Source organism: Salmo salar, chromosome ssa09, assembly GCF_905237065.1.
Source record: "Salmo salar chromosome ssa09, Ssal_v3.1, whole genome shotgun sequence".
NCBI lineage: Eukaryota > Metazoa > Chordata > Actinopteri > Salmoniformes > Salmonidae > Salmo > Salmo salar.
The window spans coordinates 156,426,049-156,450,140 of NC_059450.1; the positions used below are offsets into that span (position 1 = coordinate 156,426,049).

Sequence of the window (24,092 nt, forward strand, 5' to 3'; positions counted from 1 at the left end):
CAGCCATCTGGTCTAACATCTGATAGTCTCAGCCATCTGATAGTACCAGCCATCTGTCTAACATCTGATAGTACCAGCCATCTGATAGTACCAGCCATCTGGTCTAACATCTGATAGTACCAGCCATCTGATAGTACCAGCCATCTGAAAGTACCAGCCATCAGGTGTAACATCTGATAGTACCAGCCATCTGATAGTACCAGCCATCTGTCTAACATCTGATAGTACCAGCCATCTGATAGTACCAGCCATCTGTCTAACATCTGATAGTACCAGCCATCTGATAGTACCAGCCATCAGGCCTAACATCTGATAGTACCAGCCATCTGATAGTACCAGCCATCTGATAGTACCAGCCATCTGATAGTACCAGCCATCTGTCTAACATCTGATAGTACCAGCCATCTGATAGTACCAGCCATCTGATTATACCAGCCATCTGATAGTACCAGCCATCTGATAGTACCAGCCATCAGGTCTAACATCTGATAGTACCAGCCATCTGATAGTACCAGCCATCTGATAGTACCAACCATCTGATAGTACCAGCCATCTGATAGTACCAGCCATCTGATAGTACCAGCCATCAGTCTAACATCTGATAGTACCAGCCATCTGATAGTACCAGCCATCTGATAGTACCAGCCATCTGTTCTAACATCTGATAGTACCAGCCATCTGATAGTACCAGCCATCTGTTCTAACATCTGATAGTACCAGCCATCTGATAGTACCAGCCATCTGATAGTACCAGCCATCTGTTCTAACATCTGATAGTACCAGCCATCTGTCTAACATCTGATAGTACCAGCCATCTGATTATACCAGCCATCTGATGGTACCAGCCATCTGATAGTACCAGCCATCTGATAGTACCAGCCATCTGATAGTACCAGCCATCAGGTCTAACATCTGATAGTACCAGCCATCTGATAGTACCAGCCATCTGTTCTAACATCTGATAGTACCAGCCATCTGATAGTACCAGCCATCAGGCCTAACATCTGATAGTACCAGCCATCTGATAGTACCAGCCATCAGGTCTAACATCTGATAGTACCAGCCATCTGATAGTACCAGCCATCTGATAGTACCAGCCATCTGATTATACCAGCCATCTGTTCTAACATCTGATAGTACCAGCCATCTGATAGTACCAGCCATCAGGCCTAACATCTGATAGTACCAGCCATCTGATAGTACCAGCCATCAGGTCTAACATCTGATAGTACCAGCCATCTGATAGTACCAGCCATCTGATAGTACCAGCCATCTGATAGTACCAGCCATCTGATAGCACCAGCCATCTGATTATACCAGCCATCTGTCTAACATCTGATAGTACCAGCCATCTGATAGTACCAGCCATCTGATTATACCAGCCATCTGTCTAACATCTGATAGTACCAGCCATCAGGTCTAACATCTGATAGTACCAGCCATCTGATAGTACCAGCCATCTGATAGTACCAGCCATCTGATAGTACCAGCCATCTGATAGTACCAGCCATCTGTTAGTACCAGCCATCTGATAGTACCAGCCATCTGATAGTACCAGCCATCTGATAGTACCAGCCATCTGATAGTACCAGCCATCTGATAGTACCAGCCATGTGATCTTACCTCCATGTTCTCTCTGACCTGCTCCTGTTGGTCTCTCAGCTCGCCAAACGCATCAATGATCAGACCTGCAACACACACACACACACACACACACACACACACACACACACACACACACACACACACACACACACACACACACACATCAGACCCAACTACTCCACATAAAACACATAAGCCCAGAACAGTGCAACCAAACATTATGAAGTCCACTGGCGGTATCGGAGTACGATACTTTCCCAAAGTTACACATTTAAAAAAAAAAATAATTCCCGTTAGACGATTCCCAGTTGGAAGAATCCTTCCCTGTTTACTCATTCCTTATTCTGAGAATCCTCCAACTGGGAATCTTGAAAACCATGGGAATTTTTTTTCTTCATAATTGTGCAACCCTTTATTTATATTTCGAGACAGAGATAGTGTAAACGGATGAATACCTTGGATGATAGCCAGCAGGATGACGATTACGAAGAAGAAGAAGGTGATATCAAAGACGACGCGGTAGAGCTCGTACTCATCGCCCGCCGGGTCCTCGATCTCGTCTCCTATACCCCCGCCAGCACGCACACCCACGTACATGTGGAACAGGTAACACTGACAGACAGAGAGTGGGAGGTAGAAAGAAGGCGGTAGAGGTAGGGAGGGAGGGTGATTGAAGGTCAGTAACTCACACATATTAAAAAATATATATATGTTTAACTAGGCAAGTCAGTTAAGAACAAATTGTTATTTACAATGACAACCTGGACGACGCTGGGCCAATTGTGCGCCGCCCCTATGGAACTCCCAATCACTGCAGGATGTGATACAGCCTGGATTCGAACCAGGAACTGTAGTGACGCCTCTCGCACTGAGATACAGTGCCTTAGACCGCTGCGCACACTCGGGCGCCCATCACTTTTCGAGAACCATAGTTTCAGGTAATATCATCAGTTAAGCCACAGGAGATTTTGACTCACGGTCATCATGTCGTCACACTTCATGTCCGGTTCGTCCTCGTCCTCGCTCATGTTGTAGAACTTCCTAAAGAAGTTGAAAGCCACGACGGTGTAGAGATACACCACCACTGCTAGCAGACCCACAGTCATCATAAGCTACAGAGGGAGAGAGAGATATAGGGAAGAGGAGGCACTACAGTTAGATCTAGTTTATTTATTCACACTCATTGGTCTGATGGGAGAAACTACATTTGACTGGGTCGGTACCTGTTTGCCGTTGTGTGTGACGGAGGAGAGGATGGTGCGCAAATCTTTCACACCAACGGCGATGTCCATCAAGTGACAGGCGAAGAAGAAGTTGTTGAAGTGTCCCAGCAGAGACATGACCATGTACCAGACTAGATAGAGGAACGTCTAGAAGGGGGGGGGCAATATCAGTATTAGAGTTGCAAAGCTACCGGTACTTTACCAAAGTTACTGGAATCTTCAGTAATGTTGGTAATTAACAGAAAATCTATGGCAATCTATAGTTACTTTGGTAAATTATACTTGAATTACTCATTTTTATTACTCATAAATGATTAATTTTTTTATATCAGAGTTCATATTTTCCATGAGTTTCTAGTAGATAGACCATATGGTTCAAGAGAAAATAGGCTAATTAATGAAAAAAGCATCTAATCAACAATGGCAATATTTTCAATTAACTCTGCAACTCTTCCAACTATTGAATTTTTTTCACAACTGCCACCAGTTTGATGCAGAAACAATGACAAAAAGAAATGCATACTTACATAGTAAAATAAATAAAAGTGCGTAAAAAAATTACATGTTACTCGTTTCAGAAAACTAGGCGTATGTCGCACGCCTCTACTTCACAGGAGCGGCATAAGTGTAAACTATTTTATTTTGTCAAAATGCATTTGTTTGGCAGAAATGCCGTCTGGAACATGTGAATTTTCATGTGCCTTAGTAACAAACATGTACGCCATCTGTAAATACAAATACAATTGTTAACCTGTTAGGGCTAGGGGGCAGTATTTACACGGCCGGATAAAAAACGTACCCGATTTAATCTGGTTACTACTCCTGCCCAGTAACTAGAATATGCATATAATTATTGGCTTTGGATAGAAAACACCCTAAAGTTTCTAAAACTGTTTGAATGGTGTCTGTGAGTATAACAGAACTCATATGGCAGGCAAAAACCTGAGAAGATTCCATGCAGGAAGTGGCCTGTCTGAGAAGTAGTGTTTCATCTTGGCTCTTTTTATTGAAGACTGAGGATCTTTGCAATAACGTGACACTTCCTACGGCTCCCATAGGCTCTCAGAGCCCGGGAAAAAGCTGAACGATATCGAGGCAGGCTCTGGCTGAAACACATTATCGCTTTTGGCAAGTGGCCGATCAGAGTACTATGGGCTTAGGCGCATGCCCGAGTCGACCGAATGCTTTATTTTCTTTCGTCTGTTTACCTAAACGCAGATTCCCGGTGGGAATATTATCGCTTTTTTATGACAAAAATGGCATAAAAATTGATTTTAAACAGCGGTTGACATGCTTCGAAGTACGGTAATGGAATATTTAGATTTTTTTTGTCACGAATTGCGCCATGCTCGTCACCCTTATTTACCCTTTCGAATAGTGTCTTGAACGCACGAACAAAACGCCGCTGTTTGGATATAACTATGGATTATTTTGAATCAAACCAACATTTCTTATTGAAGTAGAAGTCCTGGGAGCACATCTGACGAAGACAGCAAAGGTAATAACATTTTTCTTATAGTAAATCTGACTTTGATGAGTGCTAAACTTGCTGGGTGTCTAAATAGCTAGCCCTGTGATGCTGGGCTATCTACTGAGAATATTGCAAAATGTGCTTTCACCGAAAAGCTATTTTAAAATCGGATATATCGAGTGCATAGAGGAGTTCTGTATCTATAATTCTTAAAATAATTGTTATGCTTTTTGTGAACGTTTATCGTGAGTAATTTAGTAAATTCACCGGCAGTGTTCGGTGGGAATGCTAGTCACATGCTAGTCACATGCTAATATAAAAAGCTGGTTTTTGATATAAATATGAACTTGATTGAACAAAACATGCATGTATTGTATAACATAATGTCCTAGGGTTGTCATCTGATGAATATCATCAAAGGTTAGTGCTACATTTAGCTGTGGTTTGGGTTTATGTGACATTATATGCTAGCTTGAAAAATGGGTGTCTGATTATTTCTGGCTGGGTACTCTGCTGACATAATCTAATGTTTTGCTTTCGTTGTAAAGCCTTTTTGAAATCGGACAGTGTGGTTAGATTAATGAGAGTCTTATCTTTAAAATGGTGTAAAATAGTCATATGTTTGAAAAATTTTAGTTTTTGCATTTTTGAGGAATTTGAATAACGCGCCACGGGATTACACTGGCTGTTGAGTAGGTGGGACGCAAGCGTCCCACCTAGCCCATAGAGGTTAAAGTGTACTGATAGCTAGCTAGCTAACGTTACGTGTATGATCTGTGTAGTAATATTATTCGTATGTCAGAACCATTTGCATTGCTAGTTATAGCCTAATGTTAGCTAGCTAACATTGAACCTGGTTGGTTAGCTACCTGCTGATTCATGCAGTAACGTCATGATTTGGGATTATGGTTCATCGTTTAGCTAGCTAGCTACATGTATAAACAAAAAGACTCCACTATGCAAGTAACCATTTCAGTAGAATGTTCATGATGTCACTGTGACAACTGTCGATAGACGTAGCTGGTAAATTCGCTTTGGCTATCTACTCCGATTTCAGAGCACTCTCATCTGAATGTGCCAGAGCGCAGAATAACTGAAGCATGTATGAACACTCAACACATTTTACATTTTAGTCATTTAGCAGACGCTCTTATTCAGAGCGACTTACAGTAGTGAATGCATACATTTCATACAATTTCATACATATCATACATTTTTTTTTTTTTTTTTTTCTGTGCTGGCCCCCCGTGGGAATTGAACCCACAACCCTGGTGTTGCAAACACCATGCTCTACCAACTGAGCTACAGGGAAGCCCGTTGAATATGGACGGTGTCGGTAAACGTTGGCAAAAAAAGCGTAATAAAATTGTTGCGAGCAGCACAGTTGCAGTCACCAACACTCTGGATAACATAAAAACAGCCTAACCAGCTCTGCTAGGGGGAGTAAAATGGTCAGAGTGAGCTGTTCTCTCATTTGTGTCTGGAAGTAGCTAGCAAGCTAGCCAACGTTAGCAAGTTAGCTTGAGTGCTTGACTGCTGTTGTTAGGTCAGAACGCTCCAAGAGCGAAATGCTGAGTTTATGAATGGATAATCTGCCAACGCTCTGAGTTTACGAACGCCCAGAGCATACTCTGAGCACACACTCCAGATTAAATGTACGAACACACCCATAGTATAAAACAGCCTTTAGTCTTGAAATCTTTGGTTGTTTAGTACACTACCGTACTCACTCTGTTTAGCACATGGCCTCACATGTGAATCCTTAAAGAGATGGGTGGGTCTAAGGCTTTAGAGGGTGTGAACGATGCTGAATGTGTTTAGACAAAGAAGAGCTATCCAGTAGGTTTACCAAAACATTCAAGGGGCATTTTCTCAAAGTGAGGTCACAAGTTTATCAACTTTCAAAGCAGAATTACTTTCCCATTGTTCCTCAAATGCAGTGTATGATATATAATTGTCTAGCTCTGAGTCTCTACTTTTATCTAATGTAAAAAAAACACAATTTCAAATTTCGCTACATAAGACCGAATCAAGCCGGTCGGTCACATATAAAATATATTTCATGCTGAAACCCTCATATTAAACACCAATGGTATTCACTAAGTTGATGGTTTGAATTTAGGATAATGTTTTACAGCTTTGTCAATCTATTTTTTATTTGAAAATCATCTTATTTCATTATTTCATATATTTTACATAGGCCACACAGAGAACAAGGCCACACAGAGGGCAAGAGATAATTACAGACACCTGTACAAATCTGAAGTACCGGAAATGGCCACCAAAATTCTGGTAGTTTACTGTTAAACTTCAAATGTTTCCAGTAATATACCCTCCCTTTGTAACCATAATCAGTATCATAGGATCAGTACTACTACAGCAATACTGCAGTACTACAGCAATACTACTATAACAATACTACAGACAGAGAAATGGCCAAGTACCACACTAGATACAGGAATGTCTAGAAAACTCCACATTCACTGGAATACTACAGCATGGTCCAGTATTGACTTACGTTGTCAGTGAAGACCACCCCGAACTTCCAAATCTGGTATTTGATGTCAATGGAGATAATCCTATGGAGAAAACAACACGTTTACTTCCCAGCAAACACACAACTACTACATAACTACCTCACAAAGCTGTCTCAATGTTGACTTCAGATTGTGCCATCTTACAAGTTGTACCAGTTGTATGTGCTTGTACATTGCTTGTTTGTTGTGCAAATTATTTACTAGTGAATTTGTATAATGTACTGTATGCTTTCTGCAGATCAGCGGGGGTGTGTTTACATACCAGCTTAACATGCCACTCTCTGGTTCGGGTTTCTTCTCTTGTGTCATGGCGCTGACGTCCAGAGAGGCCAGGTCCATCCCAAGCAGCTCTGCGATCCTCTCCCTACCGTATATGTCGCCGTACTTAGCCAGCACCTTTGTCTTCACAAACTTGTCCCAGTAGTTGTTAGGGAATGACCTGTGTGGAAAATAAACATACTTTGAGAGAAGGGTCAGGGTTGGAAGATGGGTGTATCAATGCTATCTGTTTATTCCTTTTTATATTCTCATTGAATCTAAAAGAGAATGGTGGTGTTTTTTGTTTTTTTACAATCACAAATAAAAGAGGTATTAGAGGACAGCCCTGTCTGGTTCCACCTTAAATCACTAACTGATGTAACAATGAGTACGGTTACATGCACACAATAATACAATTATTGTGAATAGTCAGAGACATATAATAGTTAGATTTAAATCTTTACATCCTTTACAGGAAGAATGATTTCCCTAACAATACTGTTTACATGGATACATCTAAAATCACACTACGTGATGGGACTTTGATAAATGCAGAAAATCAGCAATAAAAATTAAAAAATGTTCCATGTTATTTTTGGGAAGCCTATTTGCTTCTGGGTTCAGATATATAACATTTGTATGTGAAAACTAATTCTAAGATGCATACTGTACTTTTTCTGAACTCATCTTCATTCGCACATAAGATGGAGGGTTGCACTGCTGATGCTTGCTAATGCGTAGATCAAATACACTGCTGGAATTCTGATGAACCTGATTAAACATGTTATTAATAATTCAAAAGATTTCTCAGAAAAAACAAGGTGTTTGAATTTTTTCGGATGCTTACTTCAACTATGACCTTACACACCGATTAGGATAAGCAGAGTAATGTGTTTACATGACTAATGCCATACTCGACCTACTGCCATAATCAGTTTAATATCGAATTATTGGTGTGCATGTAAACATACTCAGTGTTTTTCACCTGACTAGATAACTGATCCAAGGGTTAGGATTTAAATCAGATTCAGGGTTAGGGTTTAGAGGTCAAAGGTCAGGGGTCAAGAAGAGTCTTACGGGGTGTTGAGCACCAGTCGGTCCCACTGTCCCTTAATGTCATCGTCTTCTGGTTGCTCGGTGACATAGAGACCGTCAAACTCCAGCTTCCTAGCCAGCTCCTTCTCCCTCTTAAAGATGACCAGAGGAACCTGAAGGAAGACACACACCATCAGTGACTGCTTCTCCCATGGGGGTGTAGGTGTGTGTGTGTGTGTGTGTGTGTGTGTGTGTGTGTGTGTGTGTGTGTGTGTGTGTGTGTGTGTGTGTGTGTGTGTGTGTGTGTGTGTGTGTGTGTGTGTGTGTGTGTGTGTAGAACCCTGTACCTTGAGGCAGTTGTATCCGATGATACAGAGGAAAGCGATGACAGTGTGTATGATGGCCAGCATGGACAAACAGGGCTGCATGTAGCCCGTACTCTCCTCCAAGTAGAAAAAAAATGGTCCTTCCTCCTCATCATCATCATCACCACCATCATCATCACCACCATCGTCAAATGGATCAATTCCAGAACCACCCTCGTCCACAGCTCCGGAACCCTCGAACAACCCGGAACCCTCGAACGCGGCGGAGCCCTCGAACAGGGCGGAGCCCTCGAATAGGGCGGAGCCCTCGAACATGGCGGAGCCTTCAATGTCCTCTGACTCCTCCTCTACATCATATCCAACCTTGTAAAACAGGAAGATTAGGTGAGTATAATATCATGTTAATATATATTATATTATTATACTTTATATTATATTATTATATTATTTTACATTATATTATTATATTATTATACTTTATATTATATTATTATATTATTATATTATTATATATTATATCATATTAGTATATATTATATATTATATTATTATACATTATATTATATTATATTATTATATTATTTTACATTATATTATTATATTATTATATTATTATATATTATATCATATTAGTATATATTATATATTATATTATTATACTTTATATTATATTATATTATTATATTATTTTACATTATATTATTATACTTTATATTATATTATATTATTATATTATTATACATTATATTATATTATTTTACATTATATTATTATACTTTATATTATATTATATATTATATTATTATACATTATATTATATTATTTTACATTATATTATTACACATTATATTATATTATTTTACATTATATTATTATACATTATATTATATTATATTATTATATATTATATCATATTAGTATATATTATATATTATATTATTATACATTATATTATTATACATTATATTATATTATTTTACATTATATTATTATACATTATATTATATTATATTATTATATTATTTTACATTATATTATTATATTATTATATTATTATATATTATATCATATTAGTATATATTATATATTATATTATTATACTTATATTATATTATTTTACATTATATTATATTATATTATTATATTATTTTACATTATATTATTATATTATTATATTATTATATATTATATCATATTAGTATATATTATATATTATATTATTATACATTATATTATATTATTATATATTATATCATATTATTATACACTGTATTCTATTATATTATTATACATTATATTATATTATAATATTATTATACATTATATTATTTACATTTACATTTACATTTAAGTCATTTAGCAGATGCTCTTATCCAGAGCGACTTACAAATTGGTGCATTCACCTTATGATTATTATTATTATTATACTATTATACATTATATTATATTATTATATTATTATATTATTATATATGATATTATATTATTATACATTATATTCTATTATTATACATTATATTCTATTATTATACACTATATTATTATACATTATATTCTATTATTCTGTATTATATTAATATACATTATATTCTAGTATTCTATATCTATTATTCTATATTATATCATATTATATATTATATTATTATACATTATATTATTATATTATTATATATTATATCATATTATTATATATTATATTATATATTATATTATTATACATTATATTATATTATTATATATTATATCATATTATTATACACTGTATTCTATTATTCTATATTATATCATATTATATTATATATTATATTATTATACATTATATTATTATATTATTATATTATTATATATTATATCATATTATTATATATTATATTATTATACATTATATTATATTATTATATATTATATCATATTATTATACACTGTATTCTATTATTCTATATTATATTATTATACACTATATTCTAGTATTCTATATCTATTATTATATATTATATCATATTATTATATATTATATATTATATTATTATACATTATATTATATTATATATTATATCATATTATTATATATTATTTTATTATATCTTATATAATAGCAAGAACCGCCTCTGCAGTTTAGAAAATGATGTCATAATGCTGTGCTGATAAACATTTACAACACATATTTAACATCATATTATATTCTATAATTCTATATTATACGTTATTATATTATTCTATACGTTATTATATTATATTTACATTTTTATTTAACTAGGCAAGTCAGTTAAGAACAAATTTTTATTTACAATGATGGCCTAGGAACAGTGGGTTAACTGCCTTGTTTAGGGGCAGAATGACAGATTTGTACCTTGTCAGCTCGGGGATTCGATCTTGCAACCTTCCGGATACTAGTCCAACACTCTAACCACTAGGCTACCTGCCGCCCCATATTATATGATTCTATATTATATGATTCTATATTATTTTATTCTATATTATATTATACATGATTCTATCTTATGTTTCACCTTGTAGAAGAGCAGGATGAAGTTGAGGGCAAAGGCGATGAAGAGAGCCAGGAAGCGCAGGTTGTAGAAGTTACGAGACAGATAGTTCTGGTAGGAGACAGAGAAACAGGTTGTAGAAGTTACAGGTCTGATAGTTCTGCTTGGAGACAGTAAAATTGGTAATGTATTGGTAATGCATTGGTAATGTATTGGTAATGTATTGGTCATGTATTGGTCATGTATTGGCAATGCATTGGTAATGTATTGGTAATGTATTGGTAATGTATTGGTAATGTATTGGTCATGTATTGGTCATGTATTGGTCATGCATTGGCAATGTATTGGTAATGTATTGGTAATGCATTGGCAATGCATTGGCAATGTATTGGTAATGCATTGGCAATGCATTGGCAATGCATTGGTAATGCATTGGTAATGTATTGGTAATGCATTTGGTAATGTAATGTAATGTATTAGTAATGTATTGGTAATGTATTGGTAATGCATTGGCAATGTATTGGTAATGCATTGGTAATGTATTGGCAATGCATTGGTAATGTATTGGTCATGTATTGGTCATGTATCGGTAATGCATTGGTAATGTATTGGTAATGTATTGGTAATGTATTGGTAATGTATTGGTAATGTATTGGTAATGCATTGGTAATACATTGGTAATGTATTGGTCATGTATTGGTCATGCATTGGCAATGTATTGGTAATGTATTGGTAATGCATTGGCAATGCATTGGTAATGTATTGGTAATGCATTGACAATGTATTGGCAATGCATTGGTAATGTATTGGTAATGTATTGGTAATGCATTGGTAATGTATTGGTAATGTATTGATAATGTATTGGTAATGTATTGGTAATGCATTGGCAATGTATTGGTAATGTATTGGTAATGCATCGGTAATGTATTGGTAATGCATTGGCAATGTATCGGCAATGTATTGGTAATGCATCAGTAATGCATTGGTAATGTATTAATCATGACCGATAATGTATTGGTAATGTATTAATCATGACCGATAATGTATTGGTAATAGTCACCATGAATTTGATCCTCTGGATCTCTAGCTCATTCCAAAGCTCATAGCCCTCCTCCGCAGGTTTCTTCTCCTTCTTTGCCTTGGTCTTCAATGTTTCCTCCTTCACTTCCTGTTCTTCCTCTTTTACCACGGGCTCAGCCTCCTTCTCTGCCTTCTCTCCATTCTCATTGCTGCAGGACAATTCATCAATCAATCAGTCAATCATTCAATCATTCATTCAGTCAGTCAGTCAGTCAGTCAGTCAGTCAGACAGTCAGTCAGACAGTCAGTCAGTCAGTCAGACAGTGAGTCAGTCAGTCAGTCAGTCAGTGAGTCAGTGAGTAAACACGATAATAAAACAAGAAAGAGAAGACTCACTCAGCCTTCTCCTCCTCTGGGGGTGTCTCTTCCTCTGGTTCTGGCTCTTCTCTTTCTTCACCCTCTCCTCCGGATGTTGCTGCCAGCTACAACACACCACACACTGTCAACAACTGGAACAACACACTGTCAACAACTGGCACAATACACTGTCAACAACTGGAACAACACACTGTCAACAACTGGAACAACACACTGTCAACAACTGGCACAATACACTGTCAACAACTGGAACAACACACTGTCAACAACTGGAACAACACACTGTCAACAACTGGAACAACACACTGTCAATAACTGGAACAACACACTGTCAACAACTGGAACAACACACTGTCAATAACTGGAACAACACACTGTCAACAACTAGAACAACACACTGTCAATAACTGGAACAACACACTGTCAACAACTGACAACAACACACTGTCAACAACTGGAACAACACACTGTCAACACACTGTCAACAACTGGCACAACACACTGTCAACACACTGTCAAAAACTGGAACAACACACTGTCAACACACTGTCAACAACTGGAATAACACACTGTCAACAACTGGAACAACACACTGTCAGCAACTGGCACAATACATTTACATTACATTTACATTTACAATACACTGTCAACAACTGGAACAACACACTGTCAACATCTGGCACAATACACTGTCAACAACTGGAACAACACACTGTCAACAACTGGCACAACACACTGTCAACAACTGGCAACAACACACTGTCAACAACTGGCAACAACACACTTTCAACAACTAGAACAACACACTGTCAACAACTGGCACAACACACTGTCAACAACTGGCAACAACACACTGTCAACAACTGGCACAACATCCTCACAGTCTATCATGTATAAATGATATACAAATAACATAACTAAGGCGATGAGTTTTCTCCTGACCATGTGGCCGGACCAGATCAGTTTAAGTGGTTAGGAAAACATAGAAACTGTATATAATACAGTGCCCTCTGTAATTATTGGGATATTTACATGTTTTATTATTCTTTTGACTGTATACTTCAACAGTTTGAAATCAAACCATGAGTATGAGGTGAAGGTGCAGACTGTCAGCTTTAATTTGAGGGTATTTTCATTCATATCGGGGGAACCGTTTAGAAATTACAGCACTTTTTGTACATAGTCTCCTCACTTTAGGGGACCAAAAGTATTCAAACAAATTCACTTATATGTTTATTAATGTATTAAAAAGTGTAGTATTTGTTCCCATATTCATAGTACATAATGACTACATCAAGCTTATGACTTTATAAACGTGTTGGATGCATTTGCTGTTTGTTTTGGTTGTGTTTCAGATTATTTTGTACTCAATAGAAATTAATGGTAAATAATGTATCGTGTCAATTTGGAATTTGATTTCAAATCTGAACTTTTGGAGTATAGAGCCAAAAGAAGAAAACGTGCTGCACTGTTCCAATAATTACAGAGGGTACCGTAACATAATAAATAAATAAATAAATAATAATAATATAATAACATCATGGGTGTAAACTAACCAGCTTCCTCTTGAGCAGTGGGGTTCCCTCTGGAGTGGGGGGCTCTACAGTTGTGGTCTCCCCAAAGTCTCCCAGCCCCCCAGGGGTGTCGAACCCAGGCATACGTCCTCCCTCCTTCTCCTCACCATCCCCTCCCTCCTCTCCTTCCTCTCCTCCTCCCACGTCTCTTTCCTCTCCTCCGTCTATCCCCTCCTGACCCTCATCGGCACCTGGCTCAGGTGGCAGTTCATCATGCACCTCATCTTGCGTTGGGTCCGGCATGCTGGCCAAGAGCTCAGTCACCGTGATCTTCTTGGCACCCTCTACCAGTTCTCCTCCAAACAGGGTGCTCCAGATCAGCATGAAGAAGCCCTTACACACACTGTAGATGAAAGACAGGATACCAAACAGGATGGTGTAGATGAACGTGGCCAAGCCCACCACCATATCCTTCAGAGTCATCTTCCTAAGCTTACGGTAGCGCCGCCGCAGATTCTTGAAGGTGAACATGTTGAAGAAGTTCACCACGCTTGTCAGGAAGTCAGAGAACGCCGAGCTCGACTCGGGAGGCATCTCTTCTCCATTTTCGTCCAACTCTCCTCCTCCTCCTCCTCCTCCTCCTCCTTCTTCCTCTTCATCCTCTGAGTCTACCACCTCCTCTTCCTCCTCCTCAGAAATCTGTGAGGCGATGTTCATCTCAAAGATGGTGTCCTCGCAGAAGTTGACAAACAACTCCATTTTCTCGCTCTCCCCGCCCTCGTTGACCACGTCGAAGATGAACTGTCTCTTGGATTCTCTGACCTGCGGCATCTCCCACTGGTTCCTGTTGGCCTCGCTGATCTCAAAATAGATCCTCTCGATCTTCCTGCTGGCTCCCATGATCTCTATCCGGCCAAGGAAGGGTCTAAAGTAGTTGAGGACGCTCTCGGCTTGCTCAAGAAAGTTCTGTAGTCGCGTATCGTGGGGTACGTGCTCAGACAGGTTGGTGAGCAGTACGGCGATGTTGAAGCCGATGTCCTTGGCCGGCTCCTGGAAGCGGTCGGCAAACTCCTCAAAGTTGATCATCTCGTTCTCGTCGGCCTCGGAACAAGACAGAAGGAACTGGATCTCAGACGGAGAGTATTGCTTCTGGCTGTCCATGGCCTGAAAGGAAGGAATCAATTAATTAATCAAACCATACATTTGCCTCAGCCATGTGAGTATAACAACAACCCACATTTAAAACACAATAAAATCTGTATATTTCCACGGTCCATGTTTTCCTTTTGGCATGTGAGTGGGCAGCTAGGGAAAGATTGTCAGGACATACATTGGGAACTCCAAAGGCACAAAATAGGAAAATACACAGCCTTCCCTGTGGCTCAGTTGGTAGAGCATGGTCTGTGCAACGCCAGGGTTGTGGGTTCGATTCCCATGGGGAGGCCAGTATTAAAAAAAATGCATAAAATTAAAATGAAATGTATGTATTCACTACTGTAAGTTGCTCTGGATAAGAGTGTCTGCTAAAATGTGAAATGTACATACATGTGGTGCCTTGAAGTGTAGTAACAACAGAACCATAAACCATGCAGTCAACCTGAAACCAGCTCATTGGCTTGATAATGAACACAGCTGACCTCACGTAGGCTCTTTACGAGTGTGGCTGGTTACTCATTCAGCTGCTTGGTTTCCCCTCACTCAAGGGGAGAGGACTGAGGGAGCATATAGCTCTGTTTTGGGAACTTAGATTTTCTGAACACTTAAGTTTGATTCTTGAAGAGATGATTAGATTATAGGCAATAAAAGCTATTTTGTTTAGAATTTGACTTTATCTCATGAGCCTTTTTACTAGAAACCTAGTCTAGTTCTAGTCAGTGGCAGCACGGACTGTCACAATACAATGCATATACACTGAATACAAAACATGCTCTTTCCACCACACAGACTGACCAGGTGAATCCAGGAGAAAGCTAGGATTCCGTATTAATGATACCTGTTAAATCCACTTCAATCAGTGAGCCTTCCCTGTGGCTCAGTTGGTAGAGCATGGTGTGTGCAATGCCAAGGGTTGTGGGTTCGATTCGGTAGGCCAGGGTTCGATACGGTAGGCCAGTATAATTTTTATTTTTTTTAAATGCATGAAATTAAAATGAAATGTATGTATTCACTACTGTAAGTCGCTCTGGATAAGAGTGTCCGCTAAATGACTAAAAATGTAATGTAAAATGTAGATGAAAGGGGAGGAGAGAGGTTACAGAAGGATTTTTAAGCCTTGAGACAATTAAGAGTCATAGATTGTGTATGTGTGCCTTTCAGACGGTGAATGGGGCAAGACAAAAGATTTAAATGCCTTTGAACGGCGTACGGTAGTAGGTGCCAGGTGCACCGGTTTGAGTGTGTCAAGAACTGCAATGCTGCTGGATTTTTTCACGCTCAACAGTTTTCCATATGTATCAAGAATGGTCCACCACCCAAAGGACATCCAGCCAACTTGACACAACTGTGGGAAGCGTTGGAGTCAACATGGGCCAGCATCCCTGTGGAACACTTTTGACACCTTGTAGAGTCCATGCCCCGACAAATTTGAGGCTGTTCTGAGGGCAAAAGGGGGGGGGGGGGGGGGTGTTCCTAATGTTTCGTACACTCAGTGTATACCTTGTAGAAGTCCTTCTTGGAGATGAGGCCGCGGGGGTCGGTCACGTAGTCTCGGAAGGCGTCGGACCCGGTGATGTCCTTCAGCTTGAGGAACATGTCGAAGAACTTGAGGATCATCTCCACGTTACTGGAGGATTCCACAAGCATGTCCACCATCTGACGGGCGATGGTGCCGTTCACCACGTTGCCTAGCGACAAGGATCGCCCCCCCCGCCACCAAAAAAAGCTCATTTGGTTAAAAGCAAATTACAAAGAAGCAAAGCAGAGACCTACAGCACCTCAAATATATTCAAAAACTGGCAGAGAATGTTTAAAAATATAAGCTATTATAGTCTCCAGATATTTTTGAACTGTTCCTGTAGAAAAATGATATTCCAAGTATAAATACAGTAACGTACAGACGCTTAAGAGTAAAAACATGTTTGGAGCAAAATAGTTTTTATTTTTTTTTTTTACACACAATTGAGAAATTCAAAGGTTTGACAATTCAAAGAGTTGGTCTGATGGTGCTCTCTGATGTCATCGGCCTCCCCCGTTGTTTGTGGGAACAATAGTGGACAAAAGAAGTAAGCCCCTCCCCCCCCCCCACTTGTGCCATGTCAGAGGACTCCTGGACCATCTATTGAGATGTGCCATCTGTTAAGTATATCAGGTGATAAATGAGGTTCTAGGGAGGCTGGAGTGGGTCTTGATAGAAGAATTTCTATGTTTAAAGATAATGATTAAATAATTCTACCCTGAAACCTAATTATTAGTGATATGGTTTATGTAGCCTGTATAATGAGTAACTAAAATGTTAAGCATAAATCTAACGAGGTTGGACTGGGAAAGAGAAGAATGTGTGTGTGTGTTTAAGTAAACACCAAGGACCGTTAAACTGTGGTTGACCTGCCCTAGCTTGAACTCTGAGGGTTTATGATATGAGAGGGAGTATCCCTCAAGGTTTCCCTAATCTCAGAGGAATGGAACTGTCGGCTGGGTAATGATCTACAGTGTTGAGAGTTCTGGGGAAGAAGATAACTAACTCTCCTTAATGTTCGTGTGGATGTGTGTGCGTAAATAAAGGAGCCTGGTATATAATAGATGTCTTTGTATATGAACTGCAGAGGGCCCTCGTGAATAAACATTCTTGACTATTGTAAGCTGGGACTCTGTCTGTTTCATTCAACCAGAATCTTACAAATCCCGGGTTGCAGACTGAGTATTTTAATTGAAGTTCAGTTTAATAACATTGAGAACATAATTCTCCTAACAGTCTTTAAGTACCAGATCTGGGACCAATGGCTTTTACCTTCCAGTAGAGATAACAGCATCACCACCATGTCTTTCTGCAAGTCCAGGAGTTCCTTCAGTAGACCAATCTGACTGGAGTCCTGCAATAAAATAATGCACACGTACACAAGCATAGAGAAGACAGTTGTCTCATAAGAATATAATCGTATATATATTTTTTTCTTTCATTGACCATTACTTTGTGTGTTACTGTCCACTGCTAAATATCACAGATCATAACAGATCTTACGTAGCTGAACCCTGGGCTAGTTGTGTCCCTAATGAAACGCTGCTTTAGGCCAAGCAGTGGACTAGGTGTAGGGATTCAGGTGACAGAGAGCTGCTGCCACAGAGAGGATGAGGAGGATGAAGGTGAGACTGAAACTCACCTCGTAATGGGTTCTTAGTAGTAGGTTCTGCACCTCACCTTGTAGTGGGTTCTACACCTCACCACGTAATGGGTTCTACACCTCACCTCATAATGGGTTCTACACCTCACCACGTAATGGGTTCTACACCTCACCTTGTAGTGGGTTCTACACCTCACCACTTAATGGGTTCTACACCTCACCTCGTAATGGGTTCTACACCTCACCACGTAATGGGTTCTACACCTCACCTTCAAGTGGGTTCTACACCTTACCTCGTAATGGGTTCTACACCTCACCTCATAATGGGTTCTATACCTCACCACATAATGGGTTCTACACCTCACCTTGTAGTGGGTTCTACACCTTACCTCGTAATGGGTTCTACACCTCACCTCATAATGGGTTCTACACCTCACCACGTAATGGGTTCTACACCTCACCTTGTAGTGGGTTCTACACCTCACCACTTAATGGGTTGTACACCTCACCTCGTAATGGGTTCTACACCTCACCACGTAATGGGTTCTACACCTCACCTTCAAGTGGGTTCTACACCTTACCTCGTAATGGGTTCTACACCTCACCTCATAATGGGTTCTATACCTCACCACATAATGGGTTCTACACCTCACCTTGTAGTGGGTTCTACACCTTACCTCGTAATGGGATCTACACCTCACCTCATAATGGGTTCTACACCTCACCACGTAATGGGTTCTACACCTCACCACGTAATGGGTTCTACACCTCACCACGTAATGGGTTCTACACCTCACCACGTAATGGGTTCTACACCTCACCTCATAATGGGTTCTACACCTCACCTTGTAGTGGGTTCTACACCTTACCTCGTAATGGGTTCTACACCTCACCTCATAATGGGTTCTACAACTTACTTAGTAGTAGGTTCTGCACCTCACCTTGTAGTGGGTTCTACACCTCACCACGTACAAAAAAAGAATGCATGAAATGAAATGTACGAAATGTATGCATTCACTACTGTAAGTCGCTCTGGATTGGAACGTCTGCTAAATGACTAAAATGTAAAAAATGTAAATGTAAATGTATAAAGGGTTCTACAACTTACTTAGTAGTAGGTTCTACACCTCACCACGTAATGGATTCTACACCTCACCACGTAATGGGTTCTACACCTCACCTTGTAGTGGGTTCTACACCTCACCTAGTAATGGGTTCTATACCTCACCTCATAATGGGTTCTACAACTCACCACGTAATGGGTGCTACACCTCACCTTGTAGTGGGTTCTACACCTCACCTAGTAATGGGTTCTATACCTCACCTCATAATGGGTTCTACAACTCACCACGTAATGGGTTCTACACCTCACCACGTAATGGGTTCTACACCTCACCTCATAATGGGTTCTATACCTCACCTCATAATGGGTTCTACAACTCACAACGTAATTGGTTCTACACCTCACCACGTAATAGGTTCTACACCTCACCTAGTAATGGGTTCTATACCTCACCTCATAAAGGGTTGTACAACTTACTTAGTAGTAGGTTCTGCACCTCACCTTGAAGTGGGTTCTACACCTCACCTCATAGTGGGTTCTACACCTCACCACATAATGGGTTCTACACCTCACCTCATAATGGGTTCTACACCTCACCACGTAATGGGTTCTACACCTCACCACGTAATGGGTCTACACCTCACCACGTAATGGGTTCTAAACCTCACCTCATAATGGGTTCTACACCTCACCTCGTAATGGGTTCTACACCTCACCACGTAATGGGTTCTACACCTCACCACGTAATGGGTTCTACACCTCACCTCATAATGGGTTCTATACCTCACCTCATAATGGGTTCTACAACTCACCACGTAATGGGTTCTACACCTCACCACGGAATGGGTTCTACACCTCACCACGTAATGGGTACTACACCTCTCCTCATAATGGGTTCTATACCTCACCTCATAATGGGTTCTACAACTCACCACGTAATGGGTTCTACACCTCACCACGTAATGGGTTCTACACCTCACCTAGTAATGGGTTCTATACCTCACCTCATAATGGGTTCTACAACTCACCACGTAATGGGTTCTACACCTCACCACATAATGGGTTCTACACCTCACCACGTGATGGGTTCTAAACCTCACCTCATAATGGGTTCTACAACTTACTTAGTAGTAGGTTGTGCACCTCACCTTGTAGTGGGTTCTACACCTCACCACGTAATGGGTTCTACACCTCACCACGTAATGGGTTCTACACCTCACCACGTAATGGGTACTACACCTCACCTCATAATGGGTTCTATACCTCACCTCATAATGGGTTCTACAACTCACCACGTAATGGGTTCTACACCTCACCACATAATGGGTTCTACACCTCACCTAGTAATGGGTTCTATACCTCACCTCATAATGGGTTCTACAACTCACCACGTAATGGGTTCTACACCTCACCACATAATGGGTTCTACACCTCACCACGTGATGGGTTCTAGACCTCACCTCATAATGGGTTCTACACCTCACCTCGTAATGGGTTCTACACCTCACCACGGAATGGGTTCTACACCTCACCACGTAATGGGTACTACACCTCTCCTCATAATGGGTTCTATACCTCACCTCATAATGGGATCTACACCTCACCACGTAATGGGTTCTACACCTCACCACGTAATGGGTTCTACACCTCACCTCATAATGGGTTCTATACCTCACCTCAAAATGGGTTCTACAACTCACCACGTAATGGGTTCTACACCTCACCACGTAATGGGTTCTACACCTCACCACGTAATGGGTACTACACCTCACCACGTAATGGGTTCTACACCTCACCTAGTAATGGGTTCTACACCTCACCACGTAATGGGTTCTACACCTCACCACGTAATGGGTTCTACACCTCACCTCGTAATGGGTTCTACACCTCACCACGTAATGGGTTCTACACCTCACCACGTAATGGGTTCTACACCTCACCTCATAATGGGTTCTATACCTCACCTCATAATGGGTTCTACAACTCACCACGTAATGGGTTCTACACCTCACCACGGAATGGGTTCTACACCTCACCACGTAATGGGTACTACACCTCTCCTCATAATGGGTTCTATACCTCACCTCATAATGGGTTCTACAACTCACCACGTAATGGGTTCTACACCTCACCACGTAATGGGTTCTACACCTCACCTAGTAATGGGTTCTATACCTCACCTCATAATGGGTTCTACAACTCACCACGTAATGGGTTCTACACCTCACCACATAATGGGTTCTACACCTCACCACGTGATGGGTTCTAAACCTCACCTCATAATGGGTTCTACAACTTACTTAGTAGTAGGTTGTGCACCTCACCTTGTAGTGGGTTCTACACCTCACCACGTAATGGGTTCTACACCTCACCACGTAATGGGTTCTACACCTCACCACGTAATGGGTACTACACCTCACCTCATAATGGGTTCTATACCTCACCTCATAATGGGTTCTACAACTCACCACGTAATGGGTTCTACACCTCACCACATAATGGGTTCTACACCTCACCTAGTAATGGGTTCTATACCTCACCTCATAATGGGTTCTACAACTCACCACGTAATGGGTTCTACACCTCACCACATAATGGGTTCTACACCTCACCACGTGATGGGTTCTAGACCTCACCTCATAATGGGATCTACACCTCACCACGTAATGGGTTCTACACCTCACCACGTAATGGGTTCTACACCTCACCTCATAATGGGTTCTATACCTCACCTCAAAATGGGTTCTACAACTCACCACGTAATGGGTTCTACACCTCACCACGTAATGGGTTCTACACCTCACCACGTAATGGGTACTACACCTCACCACGTAATGGGTTCTACACCTCACCTAGTAATGGGTTCTACACCTCACCACGTAATGGGTTCTACACCTCACCACGTAATGGTTCTACACCTCACCTAGTAATGGGTTCTATACCTCACCTCATAATGGGTTCTACAACTCACCACGTAATGGTTTCTACACCTCGCCACATAATGGGTTCTACACCTCACCACGTGATGGGTTCTAAACCTCACCTCATAATGGGTTCTACAACTTACTTAGTAGTAGGTTGTGCACCTCACCTTGTAGTGGGTTCTACACCTCACCACGTAATTGGTTCTACACCTCACCTCATAATGGGTTCTACACCTCACCACGTAATGGGTTCTACACCTCACCACGTGATGGGTTCTAAACCTCACCTCATAATGGGTTCTACACCTCACCTCGTAATGGGTTCTACACCTCACCACGTAATGGGTTCTACACCTCACCACGTAATGGGTTCTACACCTCACCACGTGATGGGTTCTAAACCTCACCTCATAATGGGTTCTACACCTCACCTCGTAATGGGTTCTACACCTCACCACGTAATGGGTTCTACACCTCACCACGTAATGGGTTCTACACCTCACCTCATAATGGGTTCTATACCTCACCTCATAATGGGTTCTACAACTCACCACGTAATGGGTTCTACACATCACCACGTAATGGGTTCTACACCTCACCACGTAATGGGTACTACACCTCAGCTCATAATGGGTTCTATACCTCACCTCATAATGGGTTCTACAACTCACCACGTAATGGGTTCTACACCTAACCACATAATGGGTTCTACACCTCACCACATGATGGGTTCTAAACCTCCCCTCATAATGGGTTCTACACCTCACCTCGTAATGGGTTCTACACATCACCACGTAATGGGTTCTACAACTCACCACGTAATGGGTTCTACACCTCACCTCATAATGGGTTCTATACCTCACCTCATAATGGGTTCTACAACTCACCACGTAATGGGTTCTACACCTCACCACGTAATGGGTTCTACACCTCACCACGTAATAGGTACTACACCTCAGCTCATAATGGGTTCTATACCTCACCTCATAATGGGTTCTACAACTCACCACGTAATGGGTTCTACACCTCACCACGTAATGGGTACTACACCTCAGCTCATAATGGGTTCTATACCTCACCTCATAATGGGTTCTACAACTCACCACGTAATGGGTTCTACACCTCACCACGTAATGTGTTCTACACCTCACCTAGTAATGGGTTCTATACCTCACCTCATAATGGGTTCTACAACTTACCACGTAATGGGTTCTACACCTCACCACATAATGGGTTCTACACCTCACCTAGTAATGGGTTCTACACCTCACCTCATAATGGGTTCTACAACTTACTTAGTAGTAAGTTCTGCACCTCACCTCGTAGTGGGTTCTACACCTCACCGCATAGTGGGTTCTAGACCTCACCCCGTAAAGGGTTCTACACCTCAACTTGTAGTGGGTTCTACACCTTACCTCATAATGGGTTCTACACACCACGTAATGGGTTCTACACCTCACCCCGTAATGGGTTCTACACCCCAACTTGTAGTGGGTTCTACACCTTACCTCGTAATGGGTTCTACACACCACTTAATGGGTTCTACACCTCACCACGTAATGGGTTCTACACCTCACCTTGTAGTGGGTTCTACACCTTAGCTCGTAATGGGTTCTACACCTCACCTCATAGTGGGTTCTACACCTCACCTCGTAGTGGGTTCTACACCTCACCTCATAGTGGGTTCTACACCTTACCTCGTAATGGGTTCCACAACTTACTTAGTAGTAGGTTCTGCACCTCACCTCGTAGTGGGTTCTAAATCTCACCTCAATGGGTTCTACACCTCACCTCATTGTGGGTTCTACACCTCACCTCGTAGTGGGTTCTACACCTTATCCCGTAGTGGGTTCTACACCTCACCTCGAAGTGGGTTCTACACCTCACCTCATAGTGGGTTCTACACCTCACCTCATAATGGGTTCTACAACTTACCACGTAATGGGTTCTACACCTCACCACATAATGGGTTCTA

General features: G+C 40.5%; 1 protein-coding gene across 5 annotated transcripts in view; it reads right to left on the reverse strand.

Moving 5' to 3' along the window:
• Positions 1-24,092, reverse strand: part of ryr1b (ryanodine receptor 1b (skeletal)) — a 305,047-nt gene that overhangs the window by 4,879 nt on the left and 276,076 nt on the right. For all 5 annotated transcript variants that reach the window (XM_045724892.1, XM_045724889.1, XM_045724890.1 and 2 more), the window contains 14 exons: positions 17,800-17,881; positions 16,509-16,696; positions 13,896-15,017; positions 12,358-12,443; positions 12,002-12,170; positions 10,966-11,052; positions 8,477-8,818; positions 8,172-8,302; positions 7,099-7,275; positions 6,818-6,878; positions 2,829-2,975; positions 2,583-2,717; positions 2,061-2,217; positions 1,624-1,688 (listed from right to left, as the gene is read on the reverse strand). In XM_045724892.1, the coding sequence (XP_045580848.1) occupies positions 1,624-1,688; positions 2,061-2,217; positions 2,583-2,717; positions 2,829-2,975; positions 6,818-6,878; positions 7,099-7,275; positions 8,172-8,302; positions 8,477-8,818; positions 10,966-11,052; positions 12,002-12,170; positions 12,358-12,443; positions 13,896-15,017; positions 16,509-16,696; positions 17,800-17,881 (2,949 nt within the window). The remainder of the gene's footprint in view (positions 1-1,623; positions 1,689-2,060; positions 2,218-2,582; positions 2,718-2,828; positions 2,976-6,817; positions 6,879-7,098; positions 7,276-8,171; positions 8,303-8,476; positions 8,819-10,965; positions 11,053-12,001; positions 12,171-12,357; positions 12,444-13,895; positions 15,018-16,508; positions 16,697-17,799; positions 17,882-24,092) is intronic.